Source organism: Schistosoma haematobium, chromosome 2 (genome assembly GCF_000699445.3).
Source record: "Schistosoma haematobium chromosome 2, whole genome shotgun sequence".
Taxonomy (NCBI): domain Eukaryota; kingdom Metazoa; phylum Platyhelminthes; class Trematoda; order Strigeidida; family Schistosomatidae; genus Schistosoma; species Schistosoma haematobium.
In genome coordinates this window covers 13167214-13182977 of record NC_067197.1, presented here as the reverse complement: position 1 = coordinate 13182977, position 15764 = coordinate 13167214, and the positions used below count along the sequence as shown (strand labels likewise).

Genomic DNA, 15764 nt, shown 5'->3' with positions numbered 1-15764 from the left:
GATTAATGATAAACTAACTTTGAAAACCTAGAGGCACTGGACGGCCGTTTTATACTAGTATGGGCTCCTCAGCAGTGCGCAACCATTATGTGATTTCATTACTTATTTCACGTCCCAGGACAGAGTGGGTTGGAGAACGCTGGTTGGCGGCTTATGGTCCATTGGGAGTAACAGGCGTAAGTAAGTAACTTATTCCACCCACATATTTGTGCAGATGATGTGTTTATTTCGTGAAAAAGGAAGAGATAAACAAACTTTTTAGCATATCATATGCCTATAGGCATAGAATTTTATAAAATTCTACGTTGTCCCCAGCGTACGAAACTGAATATAACTACTATCAATAAATTTGTCGTGTTTAAGACTTCATTACCAGGAAAAACACAAAATAAAGTATGTCTTTGCATTAGGAAGAACGCTCTCCCACCGAACAACTGAAGTTTTCAATAGGCAAATTTTAGAGGATGGTTTGAAGTTTGAAAAGTGCAACCTTATGGCACTCGTGCTTTCAAAATTGGGCGTTACTGCACATGTGAGTCTCGCGTAAGTACTTTCTTTCGTCTGTGCATGTTATCGAGTCTTCCTTATTTCTCCAGGATTAAAGGCCAAAAAATAGGTTTCGAGATTCACTGCGCATACTGAATGTACTTGTCATCCCTGTTGATGCGTTTTTAACGATTAGTTGATCAAATTGATATCAAAGCTTACAATTTATTTTTAATAGTCTGAAGGAAACTCCTATTTGTCTAGACACTTACTCACTATTGAGAATACTGTTCTGTGCATATTCGAACTGGAATTTTGGAGTACTTTATGAAATTGGTGGAGGACTTAAATGTTCTCTGGTCCCTTATATATCATTAAAAACACCTGATGTCCCATACCTCATTTTCAGGGCTAGTTGCATTTGAAAGTTTTATAATATGCACAGGTCAAATATTTTAAAAATACGAATACAAAGTTTGTAAATACCAGTCGTTAAACTTTTTTTGTACTATTGCATGAATTTTATTTTCATATACAGGTATATCGAAATAAAGTGCTTGGTTTGATATTGAATTACTATGGACACAATCCTATTGAGTGATCTTGAACGTTTCTACTTAGTACAAGGAGTTGAAGTAAGCTTATTTGCTAAACTAAACTAAACTTAGGTGGGATGTAGAATGGATGGTCGTGAACCAAGTGAATATCGACCTTTGGAAATTGAAACCAATATTTTAAGTCACGCGACTGGTTCAGCTAGTATTCGTATTGTAAGTACATCATATCCACATTGGATTTCATCATTTATAGGGTGAAACATTCATTGTTTGCTGTGTTAAAATGGAGGTTGGCAAACCTTCTTTAACTAACACTGGTGAAGGTCGTATTGAAATAAATGTTGAATGGTGAGTGTTACTAAAGTTTATAAAGTACTCTCACGTATTTCGTTGGTTCAAAAATAAGAGGTATTCACCTTCAAATAATATATCACTTTGAAGCGTATTTTTAATGTTTTGTGTCATTATATGCTTTCAATATCGCATGTGTCTCATTAACTGTAACATTAAGTGCATTTTTGGTTATAAAACCGGCGGTTTGTACAGAATTTTCCTTTTCAGTTATCCTACAGCAACTCACCGGTGTAGTGAGAAGGCAGCGTCCGAGCTGGAGGAACGTTTGAAGACAACATTACAATCAACCTATCAATCGAAGTTTATAGATCTAAGCCCTCTGTGTATCCAACGAGGTCGACAGTGCTGGGTCATCTATATCGATCTGCTTGTTAGTTTTCTTCGTATATAATTGTTTTTCCCAGATCTTAGAAGGTGCTGGAAACTTACTTGATGCTTCCTCCCTGGTAGTCAAAGCTGCTCTACTAAACGCTACGTATGTCACTGTTGCTTTAAAATCTTAAGAAATCTTTTTAGACAGTCAAATTCTTTATTATTGTCTGTTTTTCAAAACAACCCAAAGTCTGTTGAGGCAGAAGTTCATCAGTTTCGTGGAGATTTGTTGCCGTTATTTGTCACAATACATAAGGTAGGTACACTTGTAAATCAGTTTTAGAATGTCTAATTATTAAACTACTGGTTATAATTAACGTTATATTCGTCATAGTGTTGATGTATTTGATGCATACCTCTAATTCACTAGACCTTCCATTAACAGTTGACTCAGAACACTGCATACTCGTAAAAGTAAATCCGAAAATAAATGTATGTTTTCACATGCTGCTTATTTCATTTCCTGTATAAGAGCTTCAACATTGTATTATGCATTTAGTGACACTTGTTCATGCTGTGTCTAGTCATCTTATATAAACGTTTAATTTGAATCGGGTAATTTAGTTACATTTTACTACCACCATAAAAAACTACAAGCATTTATAAACAATTGTTTACGCACGATACTCAATGTCCGTTGATCGCATGCCATCAGCAACAGCCTACTATGGGAGAGAATAAACCAGCTTCTATCTGAAGCGGAAATTAAGAAATGATGGCGGTGGACAAGACACACATTTCAGGAATCATCAAACTGCACCACGAAGAATGCGCCTACTTGGAATGCTGAAGAGACGGAAAAGAGGAATTCCAGAGAATACACTGCGTCGAGAACTGGAAGCATACATCAAAAGGATGAATAGCAAGTCCATGAAGTCACTAACAAGTGGACTGAGCCATGTTGGTAGGTGTAGACTACCTGGTTGGGAACCGCGAGATGACAGCAACCGATGGTTAGAGACCCTGAATGATATGGCTCAAAATCGTTTGCAATGCGCAAGTGCATCCACTCTTTGTGTTCTCCCGAATTCTAATTTCCTGAATCCTCCTTGCCTCTCGTTCCAAATTTATTTCACTGAATTATACTCCTTGAGTAACATCTCCAAGCCCTAATGTTTCCGGTTACTGCTTATACTCTTACTACCTCTACCACTACGGAATTTGAGTCGACAACTGCATCTCCGTGTTAATGTGGTGTGGCAACCCGAACTGATGTATGTACGTACGAAGTTCTACGTTGTTACTGACTGACGAATAGCAACTGGGAAAGAGTACCCCAGACAGAGTTGGATGGATAATGTTGGTGAGCGGCCTGTGCTGCTCCACGAGGGGTAACAGCGTAAGTCAGTCAGTCAGCTACAACGTAGGACCAGGCACATGTGTGCATCGGTCCAGGTTGCCATACCGCATCAGCACAACAAGATGGACATCGGATTCATAGCAGCGTAAGTAGTTTAGTTATGTTATTCATCATAACCATATCGACTCACCCGTTAGCCGAACTTCTTGTCCAATCAGCTACAGATTAGTTTACCGGACTATTGGTTGAGCATGTTCCTTGAATGTAAACGATACTAATTAGATAAATGGCTTACCCTTGCTTTTAGAATTGAAAACCAAGCCATTAAAAACAACCTGTTTTAATCGTTACTTCAAAAAGCTTAAGGCAATGTGCTTTCACTTGATTTTCTAGATTGGAAAAACATATATCATAGATGCAAGTAAGGAGGAAGAAGCCTGTTCATTATCCAGGTCAGATTTGCAATAAATTGTTCTTAACAAGTAGTTTTAGGTTATCTCTTGTTATCTATCCAGACGGTTCAATTGGTTCTTTAGAACAAGATGGATGTTGTAGTTGTCAATTAGAATCAATTGTTGAAATGTCACAGGTAACAACAATCTTGACTAACACGCTTTATTTTTAGTTAGCAACAAGTGTCGGCAAGAAGTTGAATCACGCCTTAGTAAAGACACTAGAATTGGAAAAGCAGTTACGTTCCTAGTCAATGTGAAATGTGTTTTTACTAATAAATATATGTACATATGTGTAACACTAATGTCTCTTAGATGTTGAGATTATTACTTTTATCATTGTTCATATTCACCTCAGAGGTCAATAGTTAACTACACATAATTATGATCACCGTAGCTATTTCACTAGAAATATTTTGACTGATTATTATCGGTTGTTTAAGTTTAAGGACATCTAGGCGTTTACAAGGAATAACTAGCAACTTCAATATCAATATGGTGAATGGGACTACTGCTACTCTATTCTTCCCTACTTCGCTAACTACAGTAAGAAGCCCAGTTTCGTAACAGAAGTTTTGTTAATGATGAACCCAGTATAATTAAAAGCATGTTTAAGTTGATCGGTTATACATCGATTATAATCTGTGTACTGAGTAATTATCACTAAATACAAATCATAGTGGAAATACATTAATAGTCTAGAAAGTAATGTAGTGAAAACTTGGTGTAGATTAGCTTTCTTCGTAAATTGCATTAAGGGACTCTATTCGTAATATAAGGATATCGTGGCGTTTAGAAGGAACCTCTACCAGTCCCCTTCCTAGATATACCCTTTCGAAAGATACTAATATTTTGGGTCTCCCAATATAATACCAAAGGTTTCTAGATCCTAGTTATTCTGTTACTACCAGCCAGTTCTTTTATTATGAAATTAGTTTCCAATTTTTTCAGCGAATACTATTCTATTTAAGAATCAAAGTCAAATAATGATTTGTATCAGAAGGGGTTTCTTGTGGATATTATATTAATTCTAATAGTTAAGATCATGAGTCATTTGAACCTAGGCCAACATTGAGAACCTATTGTGGGACCCCTCAGTGACTTGAATGTACTCTACCCAGACTAGTGTATTCCTTAGCATGTTAGTCTTCTACTACGTAATAACTGGAATCCACATTTTGCTGGAGTCAGAGTAGGAGTGTCATATACTACGTCAGGAACTAAACTTCCTACTCACTATTTTTTACCATACTCTAGCGTGCCGGGGGCAAAAACAGAACCAGGTAACGCGCTAAAAAATACGCCTCGTCCCAGCATGGGACTCCTCAGTGGTGTTCATCTACGATTCCGCATGCGGGACTCGGACCCAGGATCTTTGGTCTTGCACACAAGCGCTTAGCCCCCAGACTACTAAGAGGGGTATCCACCGATGCTTATGTTTAACTTCAACCGATCCATGGTTTCTCACAACCGTTCCTCTTCAGACAATCGATGATGGGTTGCGCAAGATCATGGATAGATTGAAGCCAGACATGGATGCCCTTCTCAGTAGTCTGGAGGTTAAGCGCTTGTGTGCAAGACCAAAGATCGTGGATCCGGCTGTATTTCTGGACCTGAAAGTGACATCAGACCATACTAAGAATGTACGCTTGATAAGTGACACGAGATCTGTTGGAAACTGGTTTATTGTGGCATTTTACCTAGTGTTAATCTAGGCTTTTATTATTTATTGGCTCACGAAACCCTAAGAAAACCATTACTTTCAGTATACGGGATTTCCTGGGGATTGTTGGATTTCGTAGTTTACATTACAGGCTGGACAAACTAGATAACCAATAGAACTGCTTAGCTACAGTCAATGTGAACTACATTGTCTAACATTTATTGCCGCAACATGTCGGTTTGTGATTTAAATTCAAAAAATGTTCGGAACTGTTATAAGCCATAGAATATTTCCTTATAGTCGGCTAAACTAACACATGTAGATATTAAAGTACTTATTTACAATATATACACTAAGATAATATAAGTTTATGCCAATTGGCTTCAAATCGAATCTTCGTTGAGATAGTCACTTTTGTTCCAGTGTTTAAGCCTGTCGGAATAACGCTGTCTTCGTTGCTCTTCGCGCCTTCTGATAATTCGCTTCTCGCGCTCCAACCGCAACAAGTTCACCGTTTTTTCACTCCACATGCACTCATCTGATTGTGCATGACTTGGTATAACTTTAGGAGAAAGATGTTCACTGGTCAGTGTCTGAACTGCTCGACCCAACGGGTCTACTGACTCCACAACCTTTGGACCAACCCATTCACCTTTTTCCAATTCATCTTCTGCACGGTTACGTTCTTCTACGACCATTAAAAGATTCTCCATACTCTCCTCAACCTATTTTAAAAACAGATGTAATGTAACTTAAATTGTGAAGTAAGCTCGTTCTAAACAGATAGCATGGGTTAACATACTTGTATTAAACAAACTATTAAAAATGATGCTCGTTAATCCACATAGAATTAGTCATTACTTACACAATCTATAAATAATAAGCCTCACAAACGATCATTTTACATCTATTTTCCCTAACCTAACTCTACCATCTTCAATCTCGATCAGAGCTTTTTGTAAACGTGAAATATCTACATCCTTTTTCAAACACTAGTCTACAACTGTTGTTGCTTCAATGAAACATTTAATGGGGAAGGATCCTAGGTAACGTAGTTCGGCGTCACAGTTGACAAGTCTGACCACTTCGTCAAAATAACGGCTACAGTGCGGGTTGATGGTGTTTGACTACAGATGTCTTTGAGGTAGTTTATCTGTATGAAGACCATTAAGGGATCCAAGATTATTCACAGTTTTAGTTAGATTATGAACCAATTAATGGTGCTATGGACTTCTATTGGCTAAGATGCCTGCTGCATGGGTGGAGTACTTTCAGACGCCATCTCTCCTCAAATCCAATGGCGGCTAGCATAGAAGTAGCTAATAAGAATGCTACAGTTGGCACCAGTTCTTTAAAGGGATTGACTATTAGACTGATTTATGTTCAGAAGTACAAACTTCTCAGTTAGAGTCTGTACAACAACCGTAGAGATCTAAATTGACTTAGGTCATACGTCCTATCCCTTAATTTCATTAATTCGTTGTGAACTATGTTCTATTCAGTTTTCCCATGTTATTAATGCTACCTTGACTCCTATGATATTCACTTTGTAAACTTACTCTACGTGTTTTCTGGACATCAACATGAGCCAATCCAAGTTTGTGCCAAGACCCACACTTTATGTTTAAATGACCTACTGTTGTTTCCATACCAAACTACATCTTTACTGTGATCGTTTGCATGTTTTGTCAACGATCTAACCAATTTCCTCTTTAAAAACAGCCTTACTATCAAACCAAACACACACACTTTCCAAATGTACGTTTCTTGTGCATATTTAGACAAAGGCACATGCAAACACGTAATAACACATGCTGGAGTCCAAGTGATGTTCTTCTGATAAACCTCTTTAGTTATGATCGATAATGATACCATTTCCCTGTATATCCCTGGGTCAATCTCACCAACCGCTACGTCAAGACAAAGTGAATCCGGAATTCATATAGTCATTGTAGTTAGTCATGGTCAAAATGGGACCTGGGATAAACGTAATCCAGTTAGATGTACCACACCATATCAGTGCGGAGAGACGAAATTACTAGGAGGAACACCAAAATCTGAAATAACAGCGGTATCAGTTATATTGGAAAAGATAAAACATTGGTGAATACCGTTCGAAAGGAAATGAATTCGATGGATTAAGAGTACAAGGTAATATTAAGGCTTAAGACATAGGGAAAGACTAAGAATTAATACACCTACCCCACTGGTCGGTCGTGAGATATCTCAACAGTCTCCAAGCCCTGGTCACTGTTATACCTCGGACCCCTACTAAATGAAATGCACCCATCAACCTTCAGGTTCTCCACTAGCACAACTGTATTTGTTACCTTGGTTTCTATGAGTAAGATCAACAGATGTCGGCAAAATCATCAGTGATAGCGCCTGAATAGCAGATAATGAGCAAATAAGACTAATATTTCGCTTCTCTATCAAAAGTAAGCTTTCAAAGTGCTTCTGTATGCGCATTATTAATAGCCGCTTTATTTAATAAATGTTTGGTTACACTAAAGAATTCCCAGCACAAAACGTAGAATATTGTAACGACATGAAAAGGCAGCACCATTTGATCAGTATTTACTTTATTCGTTTTTGGTAAATTCAGTTTTCTTAGTGTTTATAAGCGTAATAAAACAACACACTTCGTCTCAACACTCAAATATAATACGATTTAGAGGTAATTTGACTTGACTCGCCAAGTACAAATTCGTTTTTCTAGCTTTAAGTCACAGCTAGCATACTACCCAGCTGCCCAAACCGAAGTAAACGGAGCGTGACTCGAACATGCGACCCAATGGTTGGAAGTCGAATGTCGTAACTCTTAAGCCACAGCCATAATTTACAAGTAGCCAGTATCATTTCAGTAAAGCTAACTTTATAACTTCAAACTAATTATGGTGACAAACATCTAAAGTAAGCGCGATAACTTTATCCAATATGTATACACATTGACCTACCTTCTCAAAGCGCTCAGGATTAGGCATTTGCTCCAAACAACGGAAATGCTCTTCTTCCATAGTCATCAGCATGTTACGCTCCTTCAGAAGCACGTACCACAGTTTATGTAGATCAACATTACTCTTCAGTCGAAGCTCTTCTTTGCGCCATGGTCTTCCACTATATACAGTCGGTTCTCCCCAGTTTTTCTTATCATCAAAAAATTCACTTAAGTCTAAAAGCTTAGCAGTTGTGGAGAATTTGTGATATTGAAGAGAATTCGTCTTTAAGGATCTAAAATGGGGCTATAACAGTAGCAATAATCAAAACCTGTGTACCAATAATCTTCGAAGCATTGAAGGCCTGTGTTTAACCTATTTAAAACGGAATTCCAACATGAGACCAGCTTATGACAAGGTAAATTTAACCAAATATATTCGTTTAAAATCAATTCAAGACTACATCCCGAAAATATGAACTAATTTTCACTGCGTTTTACCAAATAAGAACGTTGTACTAACTCGAAGTTGTTACTCCGATGTACATAAAAGTGTAATTACAGACGTCATTCACCATTCCTTTTTCAGGATATTTAGATATGATTTCTGTAATACAGATGATAACCAAAATGGTGGAGACAAGTTAATTATTTAGTTGTTCACTTTGATCATGTAGATATGCCTGATTAGTCAGGGTACATGAAACTCAATCAACAGGTCACAGAAACTAAGGAAACTTATTAAATTGTAGTCATGTAACATAAATAAACCAAAAAGGGTGTGATTTACAGTCTGGTAAGTGGAAAATATTTGGGTTTTGTTTGTAGACGGTTAGAGACAGATGAAGCGAGAGTTATTCAGTAGTATCATAAATAACGTATTTTGATGAGAGCTCTCTCATTTATAGCAGTTTGTTCGGTCAACCTGAGTAATTTTTCCCTAAAGCTAGCATGTCTATGGCTGTTTTGACCAGCTTAACTTCAAGCTTTTGATATGATAATTTTAAGTAAATATATACCAGCAATGAAAACATGAGACAGGCCTACCAATGTTTCTCCTAGCTTCAATGTTAGACTGAGATGATACTACATTTTAGAAAGTTAAACACACGCTGGTTGGATTAATACTGATTTATTTAATCTGATTCAAACTATGCTGAATGTTTATTTAGATACCAATGCTTCGGCAACTGACTCAAATGGTACATTTCCGCCTCTGCTGGCCAAAAGTGCACTCCATGCCATTTGTCAATAAAGTGGAAATCTGTAGACTAACACGATTATTCAAACCTACTGACAAATATATATAACTCAAATCATGGTAGTGTAGTGAACGACTCGATCAGTTTGATGGGATTGTCATTGGAGTAAATCCCCAATGAGATGCGTACAAATTTTCAGCTCAATTAGCTTCTAACTAACTTAAGCTGCCAAAAATAATGGCATCGATCCACACAGTCAATCAATCGATAATTCTAAGTCAGGGAACGTTTTTATCTTACCGTGTTACACTGTTAACATATACCTTCGCGCCTCGTAAACTGATAAAGTACCACAAAGTTCAATAGTAGCTACACGTTGAGACGGAAGAAATTCATGTTACGTGGTGGATAGGCATTCGAAGATTACAACCCCTTAATGTCCTTGTCGTGAAAAACAGCGGAGACATCGCATAAATGTAATAACAAACAGGGCATGTGTTACTAATCCTCGCTGGATGTTTCCCTGAGTTTCAGGTGTTATCGTGGTATCTGTCAAAACCGTATGAAATAAGCAGTTGTGTTACGTTACTGAATACAACTTCACTTTTTACAGACAACACGCCAGTCAAAATCATTTTCTTGACAAATCACGACTAAATTGTGATATAACATTATCGGAATGACGATCTTTTGATGAATAATAGCTGAGATATGGTTTTTGTGATGAAATATTTTATTTCGAAGTTTCGTGGCAGATGTGGGCCGAACTGCATCATCTGTGTTAACCGAAGTTATCATCAATTTCAGACAGGAACACGATTACATTTAAATGTGCTACAAGTATTTGGAGTTTAACAACACCTGATGATATATTTGACAGAATATCGATATATTGGGAAGTACAAAACAGGCTACAGGTCGTAGGAGATGTGAAGCAGGGCGTACCCACTCGTGATCTGGTGTGGATGAGTAATCGAGCGCCCTCAGCTAGGTGAGTCCATTTAAGCCAATGCAGCTGGCACCAAATGTTGAAGACTTGCAGAGATACTGATTTTGAGGATCTATTTACCACTACAAATACTCACAGTATGGTACTTGTAGGAAGTCGGGTTTATAATCAATCTCGTCAACCTCGACAACACGGCTAGTTAACAGTATTCCGTTAAATATTATCATCATATCTCACAACAAATAATGCAAGATACCGCTTTTAATTAGTGTTTATGCCGGTGTACCGTCCGTATGTGGTGATTACAAATTGCATCTGCATTAGTAGGTCAACTAAAGGAACAGAAGTATAACTAATATTCCAGGTCGTTTGTCAAGTTTATTATGGTTTAGTTGGTTGCAGGGAGATTTTCCTCTATTTAATTATTATTTAACCGTGATAGGATTTAATAAAACTACTAATGCATTTGAACGAATATCAAAAATTATTTTGCGTGGAAGTGCAGACTATGTGAATTTTGGACAGACAGCTGACAATAAATAGTTAAATATGAATGGGTCCATTAGACACATGTTCTGAACTAAGTGATTTCGTGTACAGCAAGCCGGTTATTTATATCCATATTTACTGGCTGAAGGTGCATACATGTCAGTTGCGAGTATGGGGTTTAGCATAAGGCAGGAAACGACTTATGTGAAATATAGTGATTAAAAAACTACTGAAATCTGCAAAGTCTGTGTGCCGCAATGCTTCCGGCTAAATAAATTTTACAAGATGATAAAGAGTGAGTGACGCCCACGTGCTTACCAGGGAGAGCATAAGCTACAACCAAGGGGAGTATGACTCCCAACTCATGTCTACGATAATGGTATGGAGCTTTGTCATTAATGGGGTAAATTCGAAAGTGATGTAGTATGTTGTCGTGTATAGATATTGAATATATCTTACGGCACAAACGTTTTGGGAGTAGTTCGTATGAGATATATACGGCTAATATAAGTGAAAATACACATATTTCAAGTACAAGAACAGCAAATCATCCAGCAAAGTTTATACTGTCCGATGGATTCGACGCACACAAAACCAGTTGCGACAAATGGTGAAGACCAAAAAGGAACCAAGTTAAGCATTCAGTAGGGTAACTAATTCCAGGGCGCTTGAAGCTGTTGACATTTTGTCACTTGATTGATTCAACACAAATCCAAGAGTCCACATAATTATGTGGTTGTTAATGCATAAACCATCTGAAATGAAGTAAAGATTGCAGAAATTTCATAGCTTAGTCTCACCATAAGTTTCTCGAATATTGGCTTCGTCGTTCCTCAATGGAACTCGAAAAGTGGAAATTAGTCGAAATGAAAGATGTTACGGGATAGCGAACAATTTTAAATAAAGGGAAATACTAATTGAAGGAACAAGGTGAAGAATAAGATCCTTGCATACATTACTAGCCGGTGTTTATTTATCGGAGGCCTTATTTGCTAGTTCTTGATGTTCTAACAAACCTATTTCACTGAAGCGTTTAAATGCTATTGAAGCTTGTTAATGAACTATCATAGCCAAACATAAATATAGTTAATCACTTTTTTGCATCGATCGCGGTAATTAGCCGCGGACTAATCAATATTACAATATGATAGTACGTGTGAGCATTAATCAAAGTACTGATAGAACAACGGGTTAATGATTGGGCAGTAATGAGTGGGAAATAAGTATTTTTGTTTTGGCTGTGGTTCTAACTAGGACGAACTCTATTTAAGGCAACTAATGTGACAGCCAAATTCGTACAAACAGATGCCTGTGACAAAATGACCATGGTTGGGCTAGCGTAAAGTAAATTCAAAGGGCATCAAAGCAACGTAATATAACGTATGTATATGCTAGGTCAACGTGCTATCTGACACTGGATAAAAAGACCTGAAAAACGCAACCACAATATTTAAATTTTGATATATGCCTTATGGCACTACAGTTAAGAACATAATGGAGATAATACAGACCCTTTGTAAGAGGTTGATGTAGTTATCTTAGTGACATTTGTAAATATGTTGCAGCGATAGTCAGAACTAAGAAGCATCAGATTAATGTGCAGTCAGATATGTTTTGCTTGAGAACAACGCACTTTATCTTGGTAGTATGTTATCTTACGTATAGATTAAATACATGTTGTACAAATATATATATACGGCTCCTTATGGTCTAGTGGAATGTCACGAACCAATGGTATTGATGCTGATTTATTATGCAAAATACCTCATTAAATCGTGTTAAGAACGCTGAATTGGTTTCACTTCCTACTGAGTAATCCTATTGCAAGCAAACTAGATAGTTCGCTAAAAACGATGGCTGCTCAAAACCCCATAAAATCTGCAAAAATGGGCTCGAATAGCTTGGACAGGAAAGGGCGGCAGTCACCTGTGTATCAGAATACTGTTTTCACCACTATATTTTATAACTACACATAATCCCATACTGAGTAGTCATACCTTAACTATTCTTTCATGAACGTTGTCTGCTCTGCTTCTCGTCTTTTCTTTTTCTTGCATCCTTTTTTAGCCCCCTTCAGATATGCCACTGAAAACAGATATGAAACGGGTGACTTCGTCCTGCACCATCATCAAAGCCTTAGGCATTCTAAAGAGATATAAGGTTGCGAATTTATAAAAGCCCCCAACTTGACATGCATCTATTCTTGACCATCAAGCCTTCATAAAGCGCGCCAACTGTGATGTTGAAAATACAATTCTCACTAAAACCATCTTCATTCACATCTTATAAAATATTAGCCCAGCTGAGTAATTTACTACAGTAAAAATAATGTCTTTTGTAACAATTTGATCTTGCCTGTAAACTGGCATTCCTCATGTAACAAGCTGATATTTGAGAATAAATTATTATTATTAATTATCACTCGATGATCCCTCCTTCCCACGTATATACGTACTCAAATCCTATTATTAATCCTTGCTTAACCTTACTGCACGCTTATGCTATTTGACTATAAGTTTGCCTATGTAATTATTCTCATATATTTATTCGCCCCTCCGATTCAACTACGTTCAATGTGCCTACAGCTTTGAGACCTGCACCGTCCTCTAGTAAACTGTAGTCGTCGCTTCTCTTTTAGTTTTGATTTCAAAAACCGTTGAGATTTATATTATAACTGTCATCCGTGTGATTTATTAACGAAGCAAAGACACTACAGAATTGGTAACCCAACGTACGAACATGGAATACTTTTCAACGATATAATCTGATTTCGAAAACTCAACGCGCTCTGTCTGAATTCGGATTATCATTTGGATTATAATCATGGTTGTAGATATATTATATCACTCTTTTAATAACAAGTATATTACCTCACAAACATTATTAAACCTAGCGATAATACTCATGATAAATAACGATTTTTCACGAACGATTTATACATTGGTCCAATTTATTAAGTCTGTTCTATGTTGTAAATTGTACCATTTCTTATTATAATTGTTTTTGTGGGTCCATTTCCATTAGTGAAATTTACACTATATACTAAATTTTATAAATATGTCTTCAAATAACGATACGATGGACCCTCCACAAACGCCGCCCGTGAGGTCTATTATTGTCTTTTACAGTCAGTGACCCTCAACTTTGAATTATTAAACTTGAATATTATTTTGTAACCAACCGTATTCACTCACAGAGAGCTCACTACTTCTGGACGAAGAAGCAGACAATGTGCGAGAGGTCTTAGCTAAGCTGGACACAGAAAACCCATAAAAGATCTTAAAGCAGGCAGTGATAAGTGCTGTCTCGTTAAACGGCTGGCAATCCGTTGAGCAGTTGCTCAGTCAAGTGCGAACCGGACATGGGACTTCATTACAGTTAAAAATCATATTAGCCGCATAATCGGATACAGAAAGGTAGATAGGAACATATTTTATCGGTTGTGGCTGCGACGACTCCCACTGAGTGAGCAACAGGTTCTTGCAGTTAGAAATAGCAATGCAAACATAGACAACATCGCTAAAATAGCTGACAGGATATATGAGAGAACAATACACACGAGTCCATAAAGGCATAGTACCAGAACAGATGAAAGAATCGATGCGTTACAAAAAGATAATGTTTTATGCCGCAAACTAACGAACTTTAGTCAGAACGAAAGACAAAGAAGATGGTCGCGAATTAGATCAAGATACAGAAATTGATGATGCCCCAGGAGACGCTCATTCTTTTACATTATGATGGTACCACCAAACGTACGATAATAGAGCTCAAAAATGTAGATCACCATGTAAATTCAAACGATTCTATCAGTTGTAGATAACGGCTGAGATAACTAGCACTGCTCCTAAAAACAATCGTTTATTTTATGTCCAGGAAAGAGTAATGGGCGCTTAATTCTTAGTTAATACGAGGGCGAAAATCAGCGTAGTACCGCCGATAAGCGAAGGGAGAAAAAACGTTAATACATTAGTGCTAAGAGCGGCAAACAAATCGAATATTAAGACATTGCAAACGAAAGTTGTTCCTAGATTTCTGACGAAGAGCTTCGTACCGCCGAGACTTTATCATAGCTGATGTGTCAGTTCCCATAATAGGCATCAATTTCCTACGTAACTTTGATCCACTCGTAGACTCACAGCGTCACAGACTTATAAACGGTGGTCACACCACAGCGATAAGGGAAACACTTACGGAATCCGTTTCCATGAACCTAGTAATAAATAAAAGCCGCGATGATTCATGTAAATCGTTGTTAAAGGAGGTTCTTGAACTCACGAACGTAACGTACAGTAAAACAGATCTCAAACACTCCATTCAACATCATATAACAAACGGACCACCAATTAACGCAAGGCCGTGATAAGACCAGAGAAGATTAAAAACCGCGAAACAAGGATCTGGCAAGCTTATGAGACTAGGAATTGTAAGGTCTTTGAGCAGCCCATGAGAATCCCCATCACACATGGCTCCGAAGGAGGATAGCGGAGTTAGACTGTGTGGAGACTATCGACCACAAACAAATAGTAACCGACAGATATCGTATATCGCACATTGACGATTTTACCAGCAGTGCGAAAGGCGCTACTGTCTTCTGGAAGATCGACCTGGTTAGAGCATATTTTTATATTCCTGTCACTCCACAAACTCCGCCTGGAGTCCTTCCGGGGGCTACTGCCTGTCCCAAGCCCGGATAAAGGAGATTTGGGTATGGGGTTAGCGACCTCATCCCGTAGAAAACCAACTCGCTAAAAAATGCTAACCAGAAAAAATTATTCAAACCTTTCTTAACCTCTGCCCTGGGAGTCAGAAGGTCTTCATTTAGAAGAACTATGATGCCTCATGATGAAATTCGAGTTCCTTCTGAAATCACGAAGCCGATGCCCCTTCTGACAACCAGAGCAACCATTTGTTTAGGTACACGGAATACTCGTTCAATGTGGGAGACCGGTAGAGTCTTCGAAATTGCTGCAGAAATGAGTAGATACGACCTAGAGGTGCTTAG

At 37.8% G+C, this 15764-nt stretch overlaps 2 protein-coding genes across 4 annotated transcripts; one reads left to right on the top strand and one right to left on the bottom strand.

The window, feature by feature from the left end:
- The first annotated feature begins 379 nt into the window (after positions 1-379).
- On the top strand, positions 380-3814 carry EXOSC7 (Exosome complex component RRP42). The gene is made up of 10 exons (XM_051214356.1): positions 380-543; positions 1025-1121; positions 1155-1256; positions 1297-1391; positions 1605-1767; positions 1802-1872; positions 1914-2025; positions 3463-3521; positions 3562-3658; positions 3695-3814. Exons 2-10 carry the CDS (start codon positions 1065-1067, stop codon positions 3770-3772), a joined length of 834 nt encoding a protein of 277 aa, XP_051067521.1. The 5' UTR covers positions 380-543; positions 1025-1064; the 3' UTR covers positions 3773-3814.
- A 1689-nt stretch (positions 3815-5503) lies between these two features.
- On the bottom strand, positions 5504-9832 carry MRPL47_1 (39S ribosomal protein L47, mitochondrial). 3 transcript variants are annotated; one of them, XM_035732717.2, is made up of 4 exons: positions 9622-9832; positions 8452-8495; positions 8142-8415; positions 5504-5909 (listed from the first exon to the last, which is right to left on the bottom strand). In XM_035732717.2, the coding sequence occupies exons 2-4, from the start codon at positions 8475-8477 to the stop codon at positions 5568-5570; spliced, it is 642 nt and encodes a 213-aa protein (XP_035585882.1). In that variant the 5' UTR covers positions 8478-8495; positions 9622-9832; the 3' UTR covers positions 5504-5567. The 3 variants fall into 3 exon arrangements, with proteins under 3 accessions (XP_035585882.1, XP_051067520.1, XP_051067519.1); XM_051214355.1 differs by having other exon boundaries at positions 8142-8426; positions 8460-8495; positions 9622-9670; XM_051214354.1 differs by having other exon boundaries at positions 8142-8495.
- Positions 9833-15764: the final 5932 nt, after the last annotated feature.

What these genes read in the sequence shown, in the direction of transcription:
- EXOSC7 (XM_051214356.1), top strand. Translation starts at nt 1,065, where the DNA reads ATGGACACAATCCTATTGAGTGATCTTGAACGTTTCTACTTAGTACAA. An exon ending in ACTTAGTACAAGGAGTTGAA is followed by an intron (nt 1,122 to 1,154) that starts GTAAGCTTATTT and finishes AACTAAACTTAG; the next exon opens with GTGGGATGTAGAATGGATGG. An exon ending in GAAGCCTGTTCATTATCCAG is followed by an intron (nt 3,522 to 3,561) that starts GTCAGATTTGCA and finishes AAGTAGTTTTAG; the next exon opens with GTTATCTCTTGTTATCTATC.
- MRPL47_1 (XM_051214355.1), bottom strand. An exon ending in ATCCTGAGCGCTTTGAGAAG is followed by an intron (nt 5,910 to 8,141) that starts GTAGGTCAATGT and finishes TTTTTAAAATAG; the next exon opens with GTTGAGGAGAGTATGGAGAA.